The 16,264-nt window shown below is 36.2% G+C and overlaps 1 protein-coding gene across 1 annotated transcript in view; it reads left to right on the forward strand.

Annotated features, from left to right (window-relative positions):
- VPS13B (vacuolar protein sorting 13 homolog B) overlaps nt 1-16,264 on the forward strand; it is an 891,476-nt gene that overhangs the window by 710,108 nt on the left and 165,104 nt on the right. Inside the window, exon 37 of the mRNA XM_030795363.1 lies at nt 15,636-15,838. Coding sequence (XP_030651223.1) covers nt 15,636-15,838 — 203 coding nt within the window. The remainder of the gene's footprint in view (nt 1-15,635; nt 15,839-16,264) is intronic.

Genomic DNA, 16,264 nt, shown 5'->3' on the forward strand with positions numbered 1-16,264 from the left:
ATTTGCACTTGTTTATGCGAATCTGCATAACTCCCCAATGAGACAACACACTTGGGGTTTCTTCGGTTCTCACTCACTTTCTCTTTGATCCTTTTTGATGTGCTGACTTTAATAAACACAGTCAAAAACACTGTGCAAAAACATCATGGAAAAAACTACAAAGGAACAATTATAGCAGCAGAAACTACTCTAATCCCTAACTTACGCAAGCTATTTTTAGTGAAGTATTTTTTTAACACTCTTTATGTGACAATGTTATATAAACAGAGTAAAACGGTCCTTTCCAGATGAGTTTTAATTTAGGAGCCGAAATAGATTTGTAATGCTAGAGGAATCTTATGTGCTAAGTAATATTTAGAGAAACACCATTGAGAATGTGTTTTAGATATGTTTCTTTATTTGTCAAAGGTACAAAAATATTTGAGTTCACCTAATGATTATTTTATTTATCATCTAAACTGTCATAAGCTTACAGGAAGTGTATGTGAAAAGGAAATAATATGATCAAAAGGGGTAAGTTAATTTTCTCCCCCAGGCATTCCGAATACATTTAAATCTGTGCATTCAGATTTATTTACTGATCTATAAAACTAAATATTTATAAATTATTGACTGAAGCAGTTAAAGGAGTTCCTGTTATTATCATTTGGAATGAAACAAAATGGTTAAATATTTTCTACTTTACAAAAAATATCTACCAGTTCTTCTTAGCCTTCTGCATTATTCTTTAACCCTAAACTATGGGAGTTTCACGGGATTTGATTTTTTTTTTTTAATTCCACTCTGCAGATACTGGTATAGCAGTGACTTAGAATAACCTAACTCCTATTTCTGTTAGAATACTTTTGTTCTCTCATGAATCTTTGGTAAAATGACCCAAAAGTTCTGATTTCAGTAGAGGTAATGCTTGTATTTTTAAGATTGGTGTATAATATTGCTGAAAATCATATGATTATATTAAAAGTACATCTTTAGAAATTACATCATATATTTTAAAATATTTTAAGGCAGATAATATTTATTTTGCTATTCATTAAATCCATCCCTTTCTACAGTATTTTCTGGAAAAAAAAAAGCCTTTCCCTTACATGTATATACAACGCAATCTTTTTGCCATTTGAAATATGTAGCTTTGGAGAAACCATAAGTATATAGCTATAAATTGTGAACTTGCAGTGTAGCACTTTCCAGAGGCAGGGTGGAGAATGAGCTACAGACTTTAGCTCCCCTTGTCTGAGTAAATTATGGCTCTATTTGGGCGGCACTCCTTAGATTTCGACAAACGAGCACACAGTTGAGAGCTGTGAAGTAGCTGAACTTTAGGCTGCCTTGCTCTTTCTCAGGGGCACTTAGATTGGCAGCCTCCCTGTATGTAGATAAGGAAAAGGAAAACAGAATATGAGCAAATTAGATGCCACAAAAGATTGGGGGAAGAACCTTAATGAGGTCATCTTGGCTGGCGTTTTAGTCAGAATTGGGAAGAAGTTAGAAGGATCCCCTGTCCATAGGACTTGGGTGACTTTTTACCCAAGCCAAAACCAGTGAGTTGAACTCCTTCTAGTCAAATGGCTATGGTTTACGTAACTTTCACTACCCCAGCCTCTGTCATCCAGATGTACTTATCTTTTTGAATAAACAAAAGTAGAGAGAGAAAGCATAACCACATTATTTTTCACATATACAAAATGCCTTTTCTCATGTTCACTGAATTCAGGACCAATAAAATGTAAAAAACCTAAAGTTCCTTTTCAGGTATTGAAAAGTGAAACCAGGTCATTAATTGATAAAAAGTGGAGCTCCAACTTTTCATTCTATAGTTAACTGGGTCTCCCAGGGAAAATCTTTTAAGGCGTTGTCATAAGCTTTGGATGCTGCAGAGATGCAAGTTAGCCTAAGGGGAAATAAAATAGTAAATTAGATATGACTACCTAAAATAATATGTTGCAATAACCAGCCAATTACAGCACCCCAAAGACTTTTGTTACTTTTAGCAAGAAATAACATCTCTGTCCAATGCCTGAACAATAGGAAATGAGTTCTTTGACCGTTAAAGCCAGAGGAAAAACTTAACTTTTAAGCAGCCACTGAGGATTGAAGTGGAAGTACAGCTTGTAGACAGCTATACAAATCACTAACAAACCTTAATGAATATTGGGTGTGGGCATCAGGGTCCTGTCATTTTTGACACTATGTCCCAAGTAGCCTAAACCCAACACTCAAGGAAAGGTGGAGACCTCATTGGGTCTGTAACATCTGGGTTTTTATTTGTCATTCTGGCATACCCCACAAGCGCAAAAGAAAGAGTAAAAGGGGATTATCTTGACAATGAAATGAGTTACTGAATCTTGTGATAATGAAAAGCAGAAGAATTCTAATGCCTTTCTATAGTCCCTGAGGTAGAGGTGCGTTTATGGTTTTGCAGAAGTAAAATGTAGGGGGGAAGAACAGATGGCCTAGCGTCCGTGAAACACGACACCTCCCCTCCCAGGACTGAGTACCACTATTAATCCTGGTCAGATTCCCTCCTATTACTTTATAACAAGGTTCAAAGTTGCTACTGATAAACTGGCATGTACTTCTTTTTTCACCCTTAAATTACCTGTAGATTACTGATAATTTTTGATTATATTTCTGTATATCCTGGTGAACCTTGAGGCATTCGACAAAAAGTAGAACAGGAATTTCTAAAAATTGGCTGGGAAATAAGAAGAACAAGTAAAATTATCTTAACTTTTTTCAAAAAATGTCCCATATTATGTTTTCTAATATGATGAGAATAAAAACCATAAATGTATGAGATACTGTAATTCTCCCGTCCTCTTAGAAATTATATGAAATGGAGAAGACATCTCAACATACAAATTATGTTCTACTTGCTGTAACTGTTACATGATTAGATACACTAGACATTATTAATTACCACTACCTTAGAAAAGATTTTTTTCACACCCTCAAGAAAGGAGATTAAAAATTTTGACTGTTTGACATTAAAAAAAAAACACTAGGAGGTATGTGCTGCTCAGCTGTGTTTACATAGTCATGTATTGTTTTGTTTAACCAAATTATGTAAATACAATATTCTACATCTTTTGTTTTGAGATCTATATTCATTGTCCTGTGATAAAGAGCCTGTGCATTTTTTAAAATGTTCTTTATGTACATTTTTTGTTTTAGTGCTGTGTAGTTGCTATAACTGTTTTGGATTCCAAAGGGAAGCCTTTAAAATACATAGGAGAATAACTTCAGAGATATGGAAGATATCCGCTGGGTTGAGTTTCTGATGTATGTATTTCAAAGCTGCATAAAAATAAAAGTTACCTAATAAGCAACAAACTTAGGATATCAGAGCGATCTCATGTGCTGTGGTGTAGTGAACATGATGTACCTGCCCAGCCTTTCGTAGAGGGAGATGAGCTCATTTCAGAGTGATAACCATCTCTGACTTTTTCTTCTGATTCATCACTGACCTGAACTCAATTTGAACCTTGTTAGACAAAAAACAAGCAGAATTCCTGGCCTAAACTATAAAATATAATTAAGCCCTTTTGAAATGATGTGTAAAAGAACATTGCTGTACCCCCACTTATAACCACCACCACCACCACCGCAACCAATAAAGTTAAATCAAGCACTGCCTGTAATGGATTAAAATAATAAATGTTCCTGGATTTCAGTGTTTGAAGTACTTGAAGAAAACAGGCTCCCAGCAGCCGGGGTAGCTGAATGCAAGAAAGACATTTATTAATGACGAGTTCAAGGATTTGGCCTGTTTAAGATCATTACTTTCTGTTTACCGTGTGTTACACATCCCTTGTATTTTTACACAGCCCACATGTGTCCACATGCAATAATGAAAAGCTTTTTTCCCAACAAAAGAATTGTTAATTGTGTAAATATGGTTCTCTTGGGGAATATGAAGTCTTCATAAGACTCTGAGCCCTTCTAATGAGAAATCCAGTGTAGTCATTACAGTCTTCCATGTAAATCCACCTTCAGATCTTATCTTTAGCCAAATTAGTCATTTCTGGTTATTGGTTTTAGTTACCAAATTCCAAATTTAATCTAGACTGTTTGCTAGAAAACTGCTGGCCTCAGGGTATTTGTTTTAGAATTGTGTGCCATTACGTTGGACCTTATGTGTCCTACGTACTCTAGAAAAAAAAAAATCAGTGCTTTTTCTTTTGTCATATGATAAAGAACCTTTTCACTAGATTTATTAATAGATGCATTTGGAAAAAACAACTGATACAAATTTTACATATACACATATTAAAATATTGTGTTTCTTGGAAAGGAGAAAAAAGAGTCTTTGAGACAACAAAAATGCTGTCAATTAACATGCAGCTATCTCATTGTACAAAATGTTATTGGAGAAGGAAGTTTCCAGCCCTAATAATTAAGTACTAGAGACTTTTTTCTTAATAGTCTCTCCTTAGCATTCTAATAATAGCCCCTATTAGGTTAATATTAAGTAAAATGGACAAGCATTGTGGCCCCAACCCAAGGACTGTGGAAAAATAAAAGATTAGAAGTAAATCTCTATCCCCCACTCTACTGAATTTGTGACAGCATTTAGTGTTGCCTGTGGTCACAGCAAATTGCCTGCTTGTCCATATAAGCCAGTAGGCTATTTGCTAGGAAAGCTTCTAGCAAAGCAACCCTGACAGTGATGAGTAACTGACAACATCTTACATGTTCTTTTACTCCCTGGTTGGTCCCCTGGACTTGCTGGCTATGTTGGCATAACATACTGGGGCTGAGCAAGGGAACTGAGGACAGGAAAAAGCATGTATTTACAACCCAGTTACCCATTAGAAAAATGAAATTACTAAGAACTAATAGCAGTAGTTTGTATAAAGCAACATGGTGCTATAAAGAGGCAGACAGAATCTGCTCCCCAGCCCTGCTACTTACTGACCAGTTGGTTGTGTCAAAAGTTACTCTGTAGTGCATTTCCCAAATGAAGGCAAAAATATTTAATTTGTAGGACTTTGAGAGGATTAGGTGACATAATGTATGCAGAGTACCCAACACATTGCTTGGTACAAATTAAGTGCTCAGTAAATGTTGGTCTTTGTATATCTTCCTTTCCCCAAAATCACACCACATGAATATGGAGGTCATAGATTACTAAATGTCAGAGCTGAAAAATACCTTAAAGGTCATCCTTTTTTATCAATAACCTTTATTATCCTTTTCTCCCATTGACCTCATGGTCCAGACACACTGCATTTAGTATTAAATAGCTAACTATACCAACTTGATACAATTATAACCAAAACAAACAAACAAAAACTTTAGAACACCTCCACAACTTAGTCTCAGACAAATTCATGATTTCTTTTAGGTTCTTAGGAATACTAAAAATACCTCATGGACCACCATTACTATGTGGGACCCACTAAGTATCAAGGAACCTTGGGTCGAAGCCCATGGAGCTAGTCTTAACTCCCTCATTGAGTACAGAGTGAAGAGGTTAAGCAGTTTGCCCAGGGATACTGTATGGTGGAGTTGAGACTAGAACACACATCTCCTGGCTGCTGGCCTTTCTGTTATACCAGTCTTTCAAAACCTGGATTATGTAGATCAAGACCATTTTCTAAGGCACTGCAGTAAATTACTTTAGCAAGTCATGTTGTTTTCAACATTATTTGAGTAAGTTGATACCAATTTTTCCATCCATGTAACTTACTTTAAAAAAAAAATTGATTCTTTCAGCAGTTTCCTCGCATAATTCAATTAACCAGCTACTGTATTCATCCCAGAAACTTTTCAAGTATGTATTTGCTGTTATTCTTTCCTATGTAAGAAGGTTGTCATACACTTTCCAGTATGCACAGTCAGATCTGCCAGTCTGCTTTTTTTTTTTAAACATAGCCACATGATCCAATCAAGTTATATTTTTCTAATAAACTAACACAACTGTAAAAACAGTGAGCATGGTGGCAGATTGGAGGGGAAGAAAGAGGCAAACCATATCCTCCATCACCCTTTGGTATTTTTAGTTTTCATTTTTCCAGGATCCTAGAGTTCTAAAGCATTCCATAAAAAATACCTTTCCCAGACAATGGCCATGTGTGAGTAGCCAGCTCAGTAGGCATTTCTTTCATGACAAATTCTGCCTTTTTTTTATGGGAAAGAAACGCTCCTCTTCCAGCTACTTGTTTTTCCATTTTCTTATGTCCAAACAAAGAGGTTTGAATTAAACTAGGAGGTCCCAGCTTTTACTTACCAGTAAGGACTAAGTCACAGTCCCTGGGGAATGGAAATCTCACCTATGAGAAGTCATCAGGTGCTTTCAGAAGGGAAACATGTTAGTAGCCTGGCCACCCATTTGGTCTATTATTTTGGTGACTAGACTTTTAAGTTCATTTGTTGGGGAATACTGGCATCTTTTACAGCTTAAATGTCAGTGTCCATGTAGTTCTCTGGTTTTGTTATGTTTTCTCCCACATATCATTTCTTCCTGTATTTTAGTTTACCATATTAATAGGTTCTCTCTCTCTCTGTCTCTCTCTCTCTCCATATATATAGGCTCTCTCTTTTGCTCTCTCTATATATACGCTTATTACAGAATTAAATATAATTAAATAGGATCTGGTCAACTTACATATTCTGATCAAGGGTGGGGAGGAACATGTTTTTTTCATGGCTAGAGCACCCAAATGCCATTTTTATCTGCTTCAACATAATTGGTTGAAGGAATGGAAGACTTTATTTTTGAGGGATTTGTTATGTCTTTACAGACAATACTTACAAAATTTCATCCTTTTCACATTTTGGGGTTTTCTGATGCTTCATTGTTATGCAAATCAGCTTCTGGATGCATCTAACACATGCTTGCTGATTTTCCAGTAGCCTTAGATTACTTACAGCTGGATAAAATAATTACCTGCAATGTCATTATTGACTACTCTTTCTAATGATATATAGAAGCTCGATTTAGATTGCATTTTGCTCAGTCAGCATGTAGAAACTAGGAGCCTTACTAAGGGTCTAGTAGACACTGACAACATAGGGCTGGCAGCACTTTGTAAACATTTTCCAAAACAAGTGGTTTGCATTTATTAGTCTTCTGAAGGAGTATTTTAAAAGTCATGAAACTATTTGTTCCTTGAAGTAAATTTTTGTACTCAATGAAAAGTATGTCAGTATTCAAACAAAGCATGACTGGTTCTGTTTATCGTACCAGTTGTTTCTGAAATTATTTCTCAATGTTGCTACACCTCATTTAGTTTAATTAAATATCTGCCATTAGTTTGCTAAAACTTAAATTTAAAAGATAAACATAGATTTTTGAAAAAAGTCTACAGAAAAATTCAGCAGGAAAGCATTCTGTTGAAGGAAAGGTAGAAAGAAGAAGTCATACCGCATGATTGCTCAAAGTGACCTGATCACATAATCACTAAATGCAACATGGGATCCTGAGTGGGATCCTGAAACAGAAAAAGGACATGGGAGGAGAAGCTGGTGAGTCCATCAGGTCCTGGACTCTTTTTGGTTGGTGAGCTATTCATTATTGCCACAATTTCAGAGCCTGTTATTGGTCTATTCAGGGATTCAAATTCTTCCTGGTTGAGTCTTGGGAGGGTGTATTCGTTGAGAAATTTATCCATTTCTTCTAGATTTTCTAGTTTATTTGCGTAGAGGTGTTTGTAGTATTCTCTGATGGTAGATTGTATTTCTGTGGGATCGGTGGTGATATCCCCTTTATCATTTTTTATTGCGTCTATTTGATTCTTCTCTCTTTTCTTCTTTATTAGTCTTGCTAGCGGTCTATCAATTTTGTTAATCTTTTCAAAAAACCAGCTCCTGGATTCATTAATTTTTGAAGGGTTTTTTGTGTCTCTATTTCCTTCAGTTCTGCTCTTATTTTAGTTATTTCTTGCCTTCTGCTAGCTTTTGAATGTGTTTGCTCTTGCTTTTCTACTTCTTTTAATTGTGATGTTAGGGTGTCAGTTTTGGATCTTTCCTGCTTTCTCTTGTGGGCATTTAGTGCTATAAATGCAGTATAAGCGCAGTATTAGGGTGGGAGTTACCCAATTTTCCAGGTGCCGTCTGTCAACCCTTTCTTTGACTAGGAAAGGGAACTCCCTGACCCCTTGCGCTTCCCGAGTGAGACAACGCCTGGCCCTGCTTTGGCTGGGCTTGCGCTCGGTGCGCTAAACCGACTGTCTTGCACCCACTGTTTGGCACTCCCTAGTGAGATGAACCCAGTACCTCAGATGGAAATGCAGAAATCACCCATCATCTGCATCGCTCACGCTGGGAGCTGTGGACCGGAGCTGTTCCTATTTGGCCATCTTGGCTCCACCACCTATTACCGAAGCTGGTGAGATTGAAAGGTCTTTAAATTAGTAGTATTGTATCACTGCAAATTTAATGGTTTTTGAGAATCATAATCTGATTTTATGTAAGTTATTAACATTGAGAAGCTGGGTGAAGGATATCAACTTTGCTGAAAGCCTAAAATTGTTTCAGAATTTAAAGTTTTTTAAAAATGACCTGATCAGCAATTGGGTAAGTAACTTTATTAATATTCATGCCTTTAAACATCTAAGTGATAATTTTATATCATAAACTTTTGAAACATATTTCTAAAGATTTTGTCTTTATTGTTTTTGGAAATTTAGGGAAAAAAATACAAGTACAGAAAATGTACAGGGTAATTCATCAAATGCCTGCGTACTCATGAGCTAGAACAAATATAAACATTTGTCTTATTTGCTATAAACACACACACACAGAACTTTACAAAATTATTCAGGCCTTTTCCAGTGTTCCGTTGTTAAGAACATAGCTCTTTATAATTTTTACTTGTGGGCATTTTGTCCAATGGTGCATTTGTCCCCCCAGGAAGAAGAACACATGCCTTAACTTACTTTCTGTTGCCATTTATACCAGGTTGTTGGATGTATAAATATCTAGTTTACATGAACTCTGAGTATTCTCTATGGCCCTAGGTTTATATATGTGGTAATATATAAGAATCAAAATAAGGAAGATATTTAGTAAGTTTCCTGGGAAAAAAAGAAAGGCCTGATGTCCCATGGGCTGGCTTCTCAGAGTGAAATAAAGGGGAAAGGAAAATTAATAACCCTGTCATGAGTCCCAGGGATTACTTTAGTATTTTGTGGTAAAAGTGTATAATTTGGTTTACCATCTGTAAGTGACCCTTTGTGAAATTCATCACCACCCTTTATTGCTGTTATCACAAGCTCTTAATAAATACTAGCTCACGCCTGTGATCCCAGCACTTTGGGAGGCCGAGGTGGGCAGATAACAAGGTCAAGGGTTGGAGACCAGCCTGACCAATGTGGTGAAATCCTCTCTACTAAAAATGCACACACACAAAAAAAATTAGCTGCCCGTGGTGGTGTGTGCCTGTAATCCCAGCTACTCGGGAGGCTGAGGCAGGGGAATTGCTTGAACCAGGGAGGTAGAGGTTGCGGTGAACTGAGATCAAACACTGCACACCAGCCTGAGCGACAGAGTGAGACTCTGTCTTTAAATAAATAAACACTGGTTCCAAGATTAAAAGCACTTAACTAATGTGTTTTTTATTATGTTGTAGCTTTTTTTAATGTAGGAGTAAATGTTCAAAGGAAATATCTATTTTAAACTTAAAAGCTGTTATTTGTGGGTTAACCTTTCTGTGGTACTACAGATAACTGTGTTCCCTCATTGAGGAATGGAGGCACAACAGGTTGGTGTGTGCAGTATGTGTGGCAGACAAGGAAGGCACATGGGGAGAAGTTGAATCAGTTGTGTAAGTTTCAAAATTGAACCACACTGAATTTCCTTGTAGGTATATGGCAAGAAAGAAAAGGGACAAAAAGGACCAGGCAGGACATATTTATATCTGTAGATTTTGTATTTTCTTAATACTTTCTGGCAATGGCTGTTCCTGTGTCCTCACTGCAAACATTAGCATCTTATTAAATTCTCAGTGTCATTTGTGTATTTAAACAAGCTCATGATCAGTGCTAGTAGGCCTGAGTTACGGGCAAATAAAAACTGTAGAATGACTGTAAAAACTAAGGCTAAATCAAGGGGTAGGCTTGAGCAAAAGAATAAAAGAGACTGAAAAAAAGTGAACAGCACATAAAGTGAATAAAAAGAAAGCAAAAATATTAGGGTTTGTATGATAGCAGGGAAGTATTTCTGTTCAACAGTTCATGTGCTTAACAGAGTCAATATTAGAAATGTTGTGAGATATCTCTTCCCCACTCAGTACTTACTGAGATTGCAGAACTTGAAGCTAATACATTGCCAAGAGAAAATCTGATATGAAAGAAAATTGCTAATTATTTACTTTATCTTCATATACCCAATATATGGTAGATAACCAGTAACTTTTGGTTGAATAATGGATACGTGCCTACATAAATATCAAATTGAAGGTGACCCAGGATATGTAAATTCCTTAGAAACAATCAGAAGCATGGTAATAGCACTTGTTTAAGAAATTAGGCCTGGTTTTAGATACTTTGTCATAAGGACAGAAATTATGGTTTAAGCCATGAGAGTAGAGAAGTTTGCTGAAATATTAGTTCAAGGGGAGAATAGAAAACTGAAGATTACTTATTAAAATCCCACTGGTTTAAGCAGTTTTTATGTATGTGAAAAGCTCCAAACCAGTGTTGTCCTGAGGCATGGAAAAGTCTGTTAGATTTCTTACCTCTGCGTTACGCAGCTTCAGCCCTTAGGCTCCACATGCTGACTGCCAGCAGTTCCAAGGCCTTCATTTTCTTAACCTCAAGACCAGGGAGCAAGAGGAAGGGTCATGTTCCCAAAAGTATTATTATACCTTAGTGGTTTTCATTGAATATTATGCTCATTCCTGGACCAAATCAATTTCCAGAGAATATCAAACATAAAGTCCCATAAAGTGTGGCAAGTTCCCCATCCTGCTAGACTGTTTCCCGGCAAACCAGTCATTGAATTCTATTGTCACCGGAACATAGCTATAGCTATAGCGCTCAGTGCCTGCCTTCATTGCAGGGCCTCTGTTTCTGAAGCACATTGTGTGTCCTCTGGTCCTCTTTAGTGCTCACCTAAGTCTGGCCCACTTTCTCTCTTCTTGTTCCAGCCTCCCAAATGTTTGTGTGATCATTGGCTTCCTAATTCTATGCCGTTTTACTGATATTTCTGTCCTCACCTTTATCTTTACTCTCTTGAGAATTCTGGCTATCCCATTCTCTGTCCCCAAGCAAAAAAAAAAAAAACTAAAAAAACTAAAAATAAAATAGGATTTGTGTAATAGTAGGAAAGTGTTTTTCTATATTTGTTTTGTAATAATTCAAGTCTGGAATTTTTTTTTCATTCTCTCCTTGCCCCAGTCAATAAGAACTTGTAATTGTATAACTTTGGGGGGGTTAAGAAGAGCCTTACATCAACTCTACTTAAGTTCTCTAAGAGGTAGGCACTTTGCAAGTGATATGCATCGTATAGAATGATATGAATTTTGACATTTCAGTACTAGTTCTTTTAAGACAAAGCCTCATAATTTTAGTACAGTATCAGTATTTAGTACAATATCAGTATTTTAAAGTGGTTCCTGCATAGTAGAAATACCTAATATGATCCAAATTCTATATGTATTATGTTATTTCTACAAATATAAGATTTTGTCATGCTTACAAATACTCTTTTTTAAATGAAAGCCACTATAGAGTGAGAAAGCAATCTCATTCCTCTGTATGCTTTGTAGACAAAATATTGTCAAACCCATTCCTAAAGAGACTTCCAGAAATAAATATCAACCTTTCATGGCTTTTCTTTAGTAGATAATTACCTTTGCTTCCATAAACTTGTTCTTTATGGCTTTCTTAGTTTTTTTGCTTTAATTTTGACCACTCCAAGTGATGTTTTAAGGTGGATTAGAAACAGACACACCTGAAGAGGTACTTAGCAAGTTTCTTATGGTCATAGAAAGAGGTTACAAATAAGGAAGGTGAGAAGGCTAGAAACCACCCTGTGCTGTTGGGTTTGAACCTGAGGTATCAGTATGGATTCATGGTTTTTAATGTATTTACTAGCGGATAGAGAGAGAGACAAAGATATGTAGGTATACAGGGGTTGCTATGCATACATATACTTCTTATCTCTGCTGAAGGGGCCTAGCAGCAGTGACACCCCAGTAGCAATGAGCATACCTACCACCCAGATTTTGGTTTCTAGATACCATTCTTCAACAAAAGAAACCAGAGCTCCTTGGAGAAATGGCTGGTGCTAGAGATGGGGTGGGAAAAATACAAGATGAGCCTGAAATATTTTGTGGCTGGAAAGTAAAGAAGTTCTCAAAAAACGATGGGCATAGGCCAGGTGCAGTGGCTCACGCCTATAATCCCAGCACTTTGAGAGGCCGAGATGTGCAGATCAACCGAGGTCAGGAGTTTGAGACCAGCCTAGCCAACATGGTGAAACCCCATCTCTACTAAAAAGACAAAAATTAGCCAGGCATGCTGGTGGGTGCCTGTAATCCAAGCTATTCGGGAGGCTGAGGCAGGAGAATCGCTGGAACCCAGGAGGCAGAGGTTGCAGTGAGCCGAGATCACGCCACTGCACTCCAGCCTGTGTGACAGAGTGAGACTCTGTCTCAAAAAAAAAAAAAAAAAAAATGGTAGGCATATACTAAAAGGACACAGGGACCATCTTAAAGGGCTCCCAATGGCCAAAGCTGGTTCAGAGCAAGCAACAATGTAAATAATGATAGTATTGGATTATAACCCATAAAAATGAATATTCATGAGTCCATACTGATATAAATAAATAATCGAATTAGTATATGGGGTAGAAGGGACAGCTGTAGTCTATGTGCTACCGAAGTGGGCACTAGTAGGGCCAGCTCTAAATAAGGGAAATAGGAAACCACCATTATCACACACCACAATAAATCATTGCAGGTGAGACCACTGGTGGATGCTAACATTAGTGGGTGAAAATTTGAAGAAAAAGAACGTATCTGCATAATCTCCAAGTGTCTCCCCACAAAAATACTTATTTACAAGGGGAAAGTGTTAACTTTACAGTGGCAAAATCTAACAGACACCACTTTAGCCATATGATCAGAGTTAATATTGTAAATAATAAAATATTGGTATCACATACACCAATATGATGCACTAAGGGTGTAACTTCTGTGGTATTGCCAAAAATGCATAACCTCATTGTAATCACAAGAAAACATCAGATAAACCCCAACAGACAGACACGTTGCAGAATGATTGCCCTGGGTTATTCCACAGTATCAAAGTCATGAAAGACAAAGAAAGCTGGGGGATCTGTCACATATTAAAGAATACTAAGAAGCTTTGATGATTCAATTCAGTAGGGATCCTAGGTTGAATCCGGGACCAGAAAGAGGAAATTAGTAGGAAAAATGGCAAAAATTTAAAAAGATGTGTAGATTATTTAAAAGTATTATATCAATGTGGATTTCCTGATTTCAGTATTTGTACTAACGTTACATAGCCAGGTGAAGGGTATACAGGAACATTATACAGTATGTTTTTTCAACTTTTATGTAGGCCCAAAGTTATTTCAAAATAGAAAGCTTTTTTTTTTTTTAAAGTGAGAGGACTTGGAATAGATGATTTCTAGATCTGTTCCATCCAGCCTTGTTATGTTACAGTAGTAAAAAATGAAACCAAAGATGTAAGCAGTTTTATTTCCTGTCTACCAATTAAGAAACATGTTGAGGCAGCTGAAAAATAGGATCGGATTCTAAACTGTCGATTCAGTTCAATGGAACATGTCCTGAATAGCTACTGTTGTGCCCAGGACTACACTGAATAAGCTGGTCCTTGCCTCCAGCATGGTCAGTACTAGAGGTTGAAAATGGTGTGATCTTCTCTTTGAGTCACTCATATTATTCAGGTATCTCTTCTTTGATGTTTTAAAATAATGGAATTGGAGAGAATGAAATAGAAATTGATAAGTTTTAGAAATTTGTCAAAGGAAATAAGAGCCTTCAAAGAGGGCCTGAGGTTTTTCAATCTGGGTGCCTGAAGAGATAATGATAACCATTAAATAAGATAAGCAACCTAGGTGGCCTTTGGCATTAAATGCCGTGTACAAGGATTCAATATGACTATCACACTAAGATTACAAACAGATAATTAGATATGCCAGTGTGGGGTTGTACAAAGTTATGTGTATTTGAAAATAAAGGATGATGCAATCCTGACATTCTGTTAATGCTCATTTACCAAATAATTGTACTGAATTAAGGCTATACTTTTATGCCTTTATGGCAAATTTCTGGATGATGAATAGATATATTTCATTTAGCAAATATTTACTTTTAGAAGTTTTAGATATTTTAGAAATGTAATGCTGTTAAGTCAGAAAATTATGGCTTCAGTTATGGACTCTGTTAATAAAGATGGTTTTTTATTTGGGGGTATTTTGGGGCCTGTTTCTATTTCTTTTATTTTCTGGAGTGCTTTTTTTGCTTGTTTATTTGTTTGTTTAGACTAAGTGAAAGCTTTGAATCAGGATAATTGTAAATGAAATGGTAGTTTCAGTTTCACAATTTGATGAAACATTTTAAGAAATTGATTTCCACCATGATTATTTTTAAACCAAAGTCTTATCTCTAATGCTTTTGTGGGTGTGATGCCTTCTGTGGAGGATTAGAGGTTGAATATCTTATTTCTGCAGTAGGAATATACAACATATATGAAATTTTCAAGTCTCTACAGAATTGAAAAGTCAATGTGGTTACTGTACTTTAAAACATGTGTATACTATGGGCCTAAGGTGTTTTTTAATCTTTCATCTTTTTTAGGGATCAAATATCATTAGAAAAATAAGCCATGGGCATTACAAACGTGGTCTGGTGAAATTCAATATTCACTATGACAATTTAGAATATGAGCTCCTTGGGAGGAAAGTTAACTCACCACTCTTAACTTTGCATCTAAATATCTTAAAATGTGCCATTGGTTTTATGAAAAGGTTTTGATCTACACTCCTATTTTAAGTTCAAAAGAAAGCCTACATTTTAAAGTGTATTCCTTTTCTGGGTATATTTACTTTGAACTATAGCATATAGTTTTTCTCGTAAATCTAACCTGCCACTATCTGTTTTTAAGACTTTGTAAACTTCAAGTGGTTATGATGTGTGAAGTTTGGATTAAACTAAAATTTTTAGAAAACACATGTTATATATTTTGATTGTTTTGAATTTTAACATGGGCCAGTAAAAAACTTGAGTGTCTAGCAGAGTAACATACTGCACTCTGTTACTGTAGGAAATCACAGAAAATTACCCTTTCCCATCATGTTAACAATAGACAAATGAAGCAGCTGTTCTTATTCTTAATGTAGTTGCTTGAAAAACTTGCACAACTTAATGAAAATGTCTCTACTCATAAAACTTAAAATGCTCACACATGGAAAAAGTCATAATGTTTTGGCAAATATTACTTTGTTAGGAATGTGAATGAGGTATACCTGCTTCATAACTAGAGCTCTGTATAAGTGGCATGAAACAGTGGTGGACTGCCAACCAAGCAAGAAGACTCTGACAAAGGATGAATTAATACTCTTCAAAAATACAGATAGTTCTTTCCTAAACATTTTTTTGATAAGGATGAATTATATACTCTTCTGTATTTTTTTTTCAGGCATAATTCTTGGGTCATCATTTCTACTCAGTATAAACGATTTTCTCCTTAAAACAAGTCTCAAAGAAAGAAGCCGCATTCTGATAGGACCATGTTGTGCTACTGCCAATCTGGAAGCTAAGTGGTGTAAACACAGTGGGAATCCAGGCCCAGAACAGTCCATGCCAAAAATATCCATTGACTTAAGAGGAGGTCTGCTACAGGTCTGTGGGTATTGGCCATATTTTTTTCATAGGTTATTAATTAGCCTCTGTTCATTTTTTGAATTGTTTCACTAAATTTTAAATCTTTGTGTGGTAAGAAAGGGTATTTGTCAGATTGCTACTTGTTAAATTTTCAACAGCTTTATTGAGATATAAGTCATATACCAGCAATCTACCTATTTCAAGTGTACAATTCAGTGGTTTTTTAGCATATTCACAGAGTTGTACAATCATTACTACAGTCAATTTCAGAACATTTTCATTACCACCAACAAAAAAACCCATATCCATTAGCAGCCACTCACATTACCCTCTAACCCCCTCATCAGGCCTAGGAAACCACTAATCTACTTTCTGTCTCCATAGATTTACCTATTCTTAACATTTCATATAAATAGAATCATATAACCTGTGGTCTTTTGTGAC

This window comes from Nomascus leucogenys, chromosome 16 (genome assembly GCF_006542625.1).
Source record: "Nomascus leucogenys isolate Asia chromosome 16, Asia_NLE_v1, whole genome shotgun sequence".
Lineage (NCBI taxonomy): Eukaryota > Metazoa > Chordata > Mammalia > Primates > Hylobatidae > Nomascus > Nomascus leucogenys.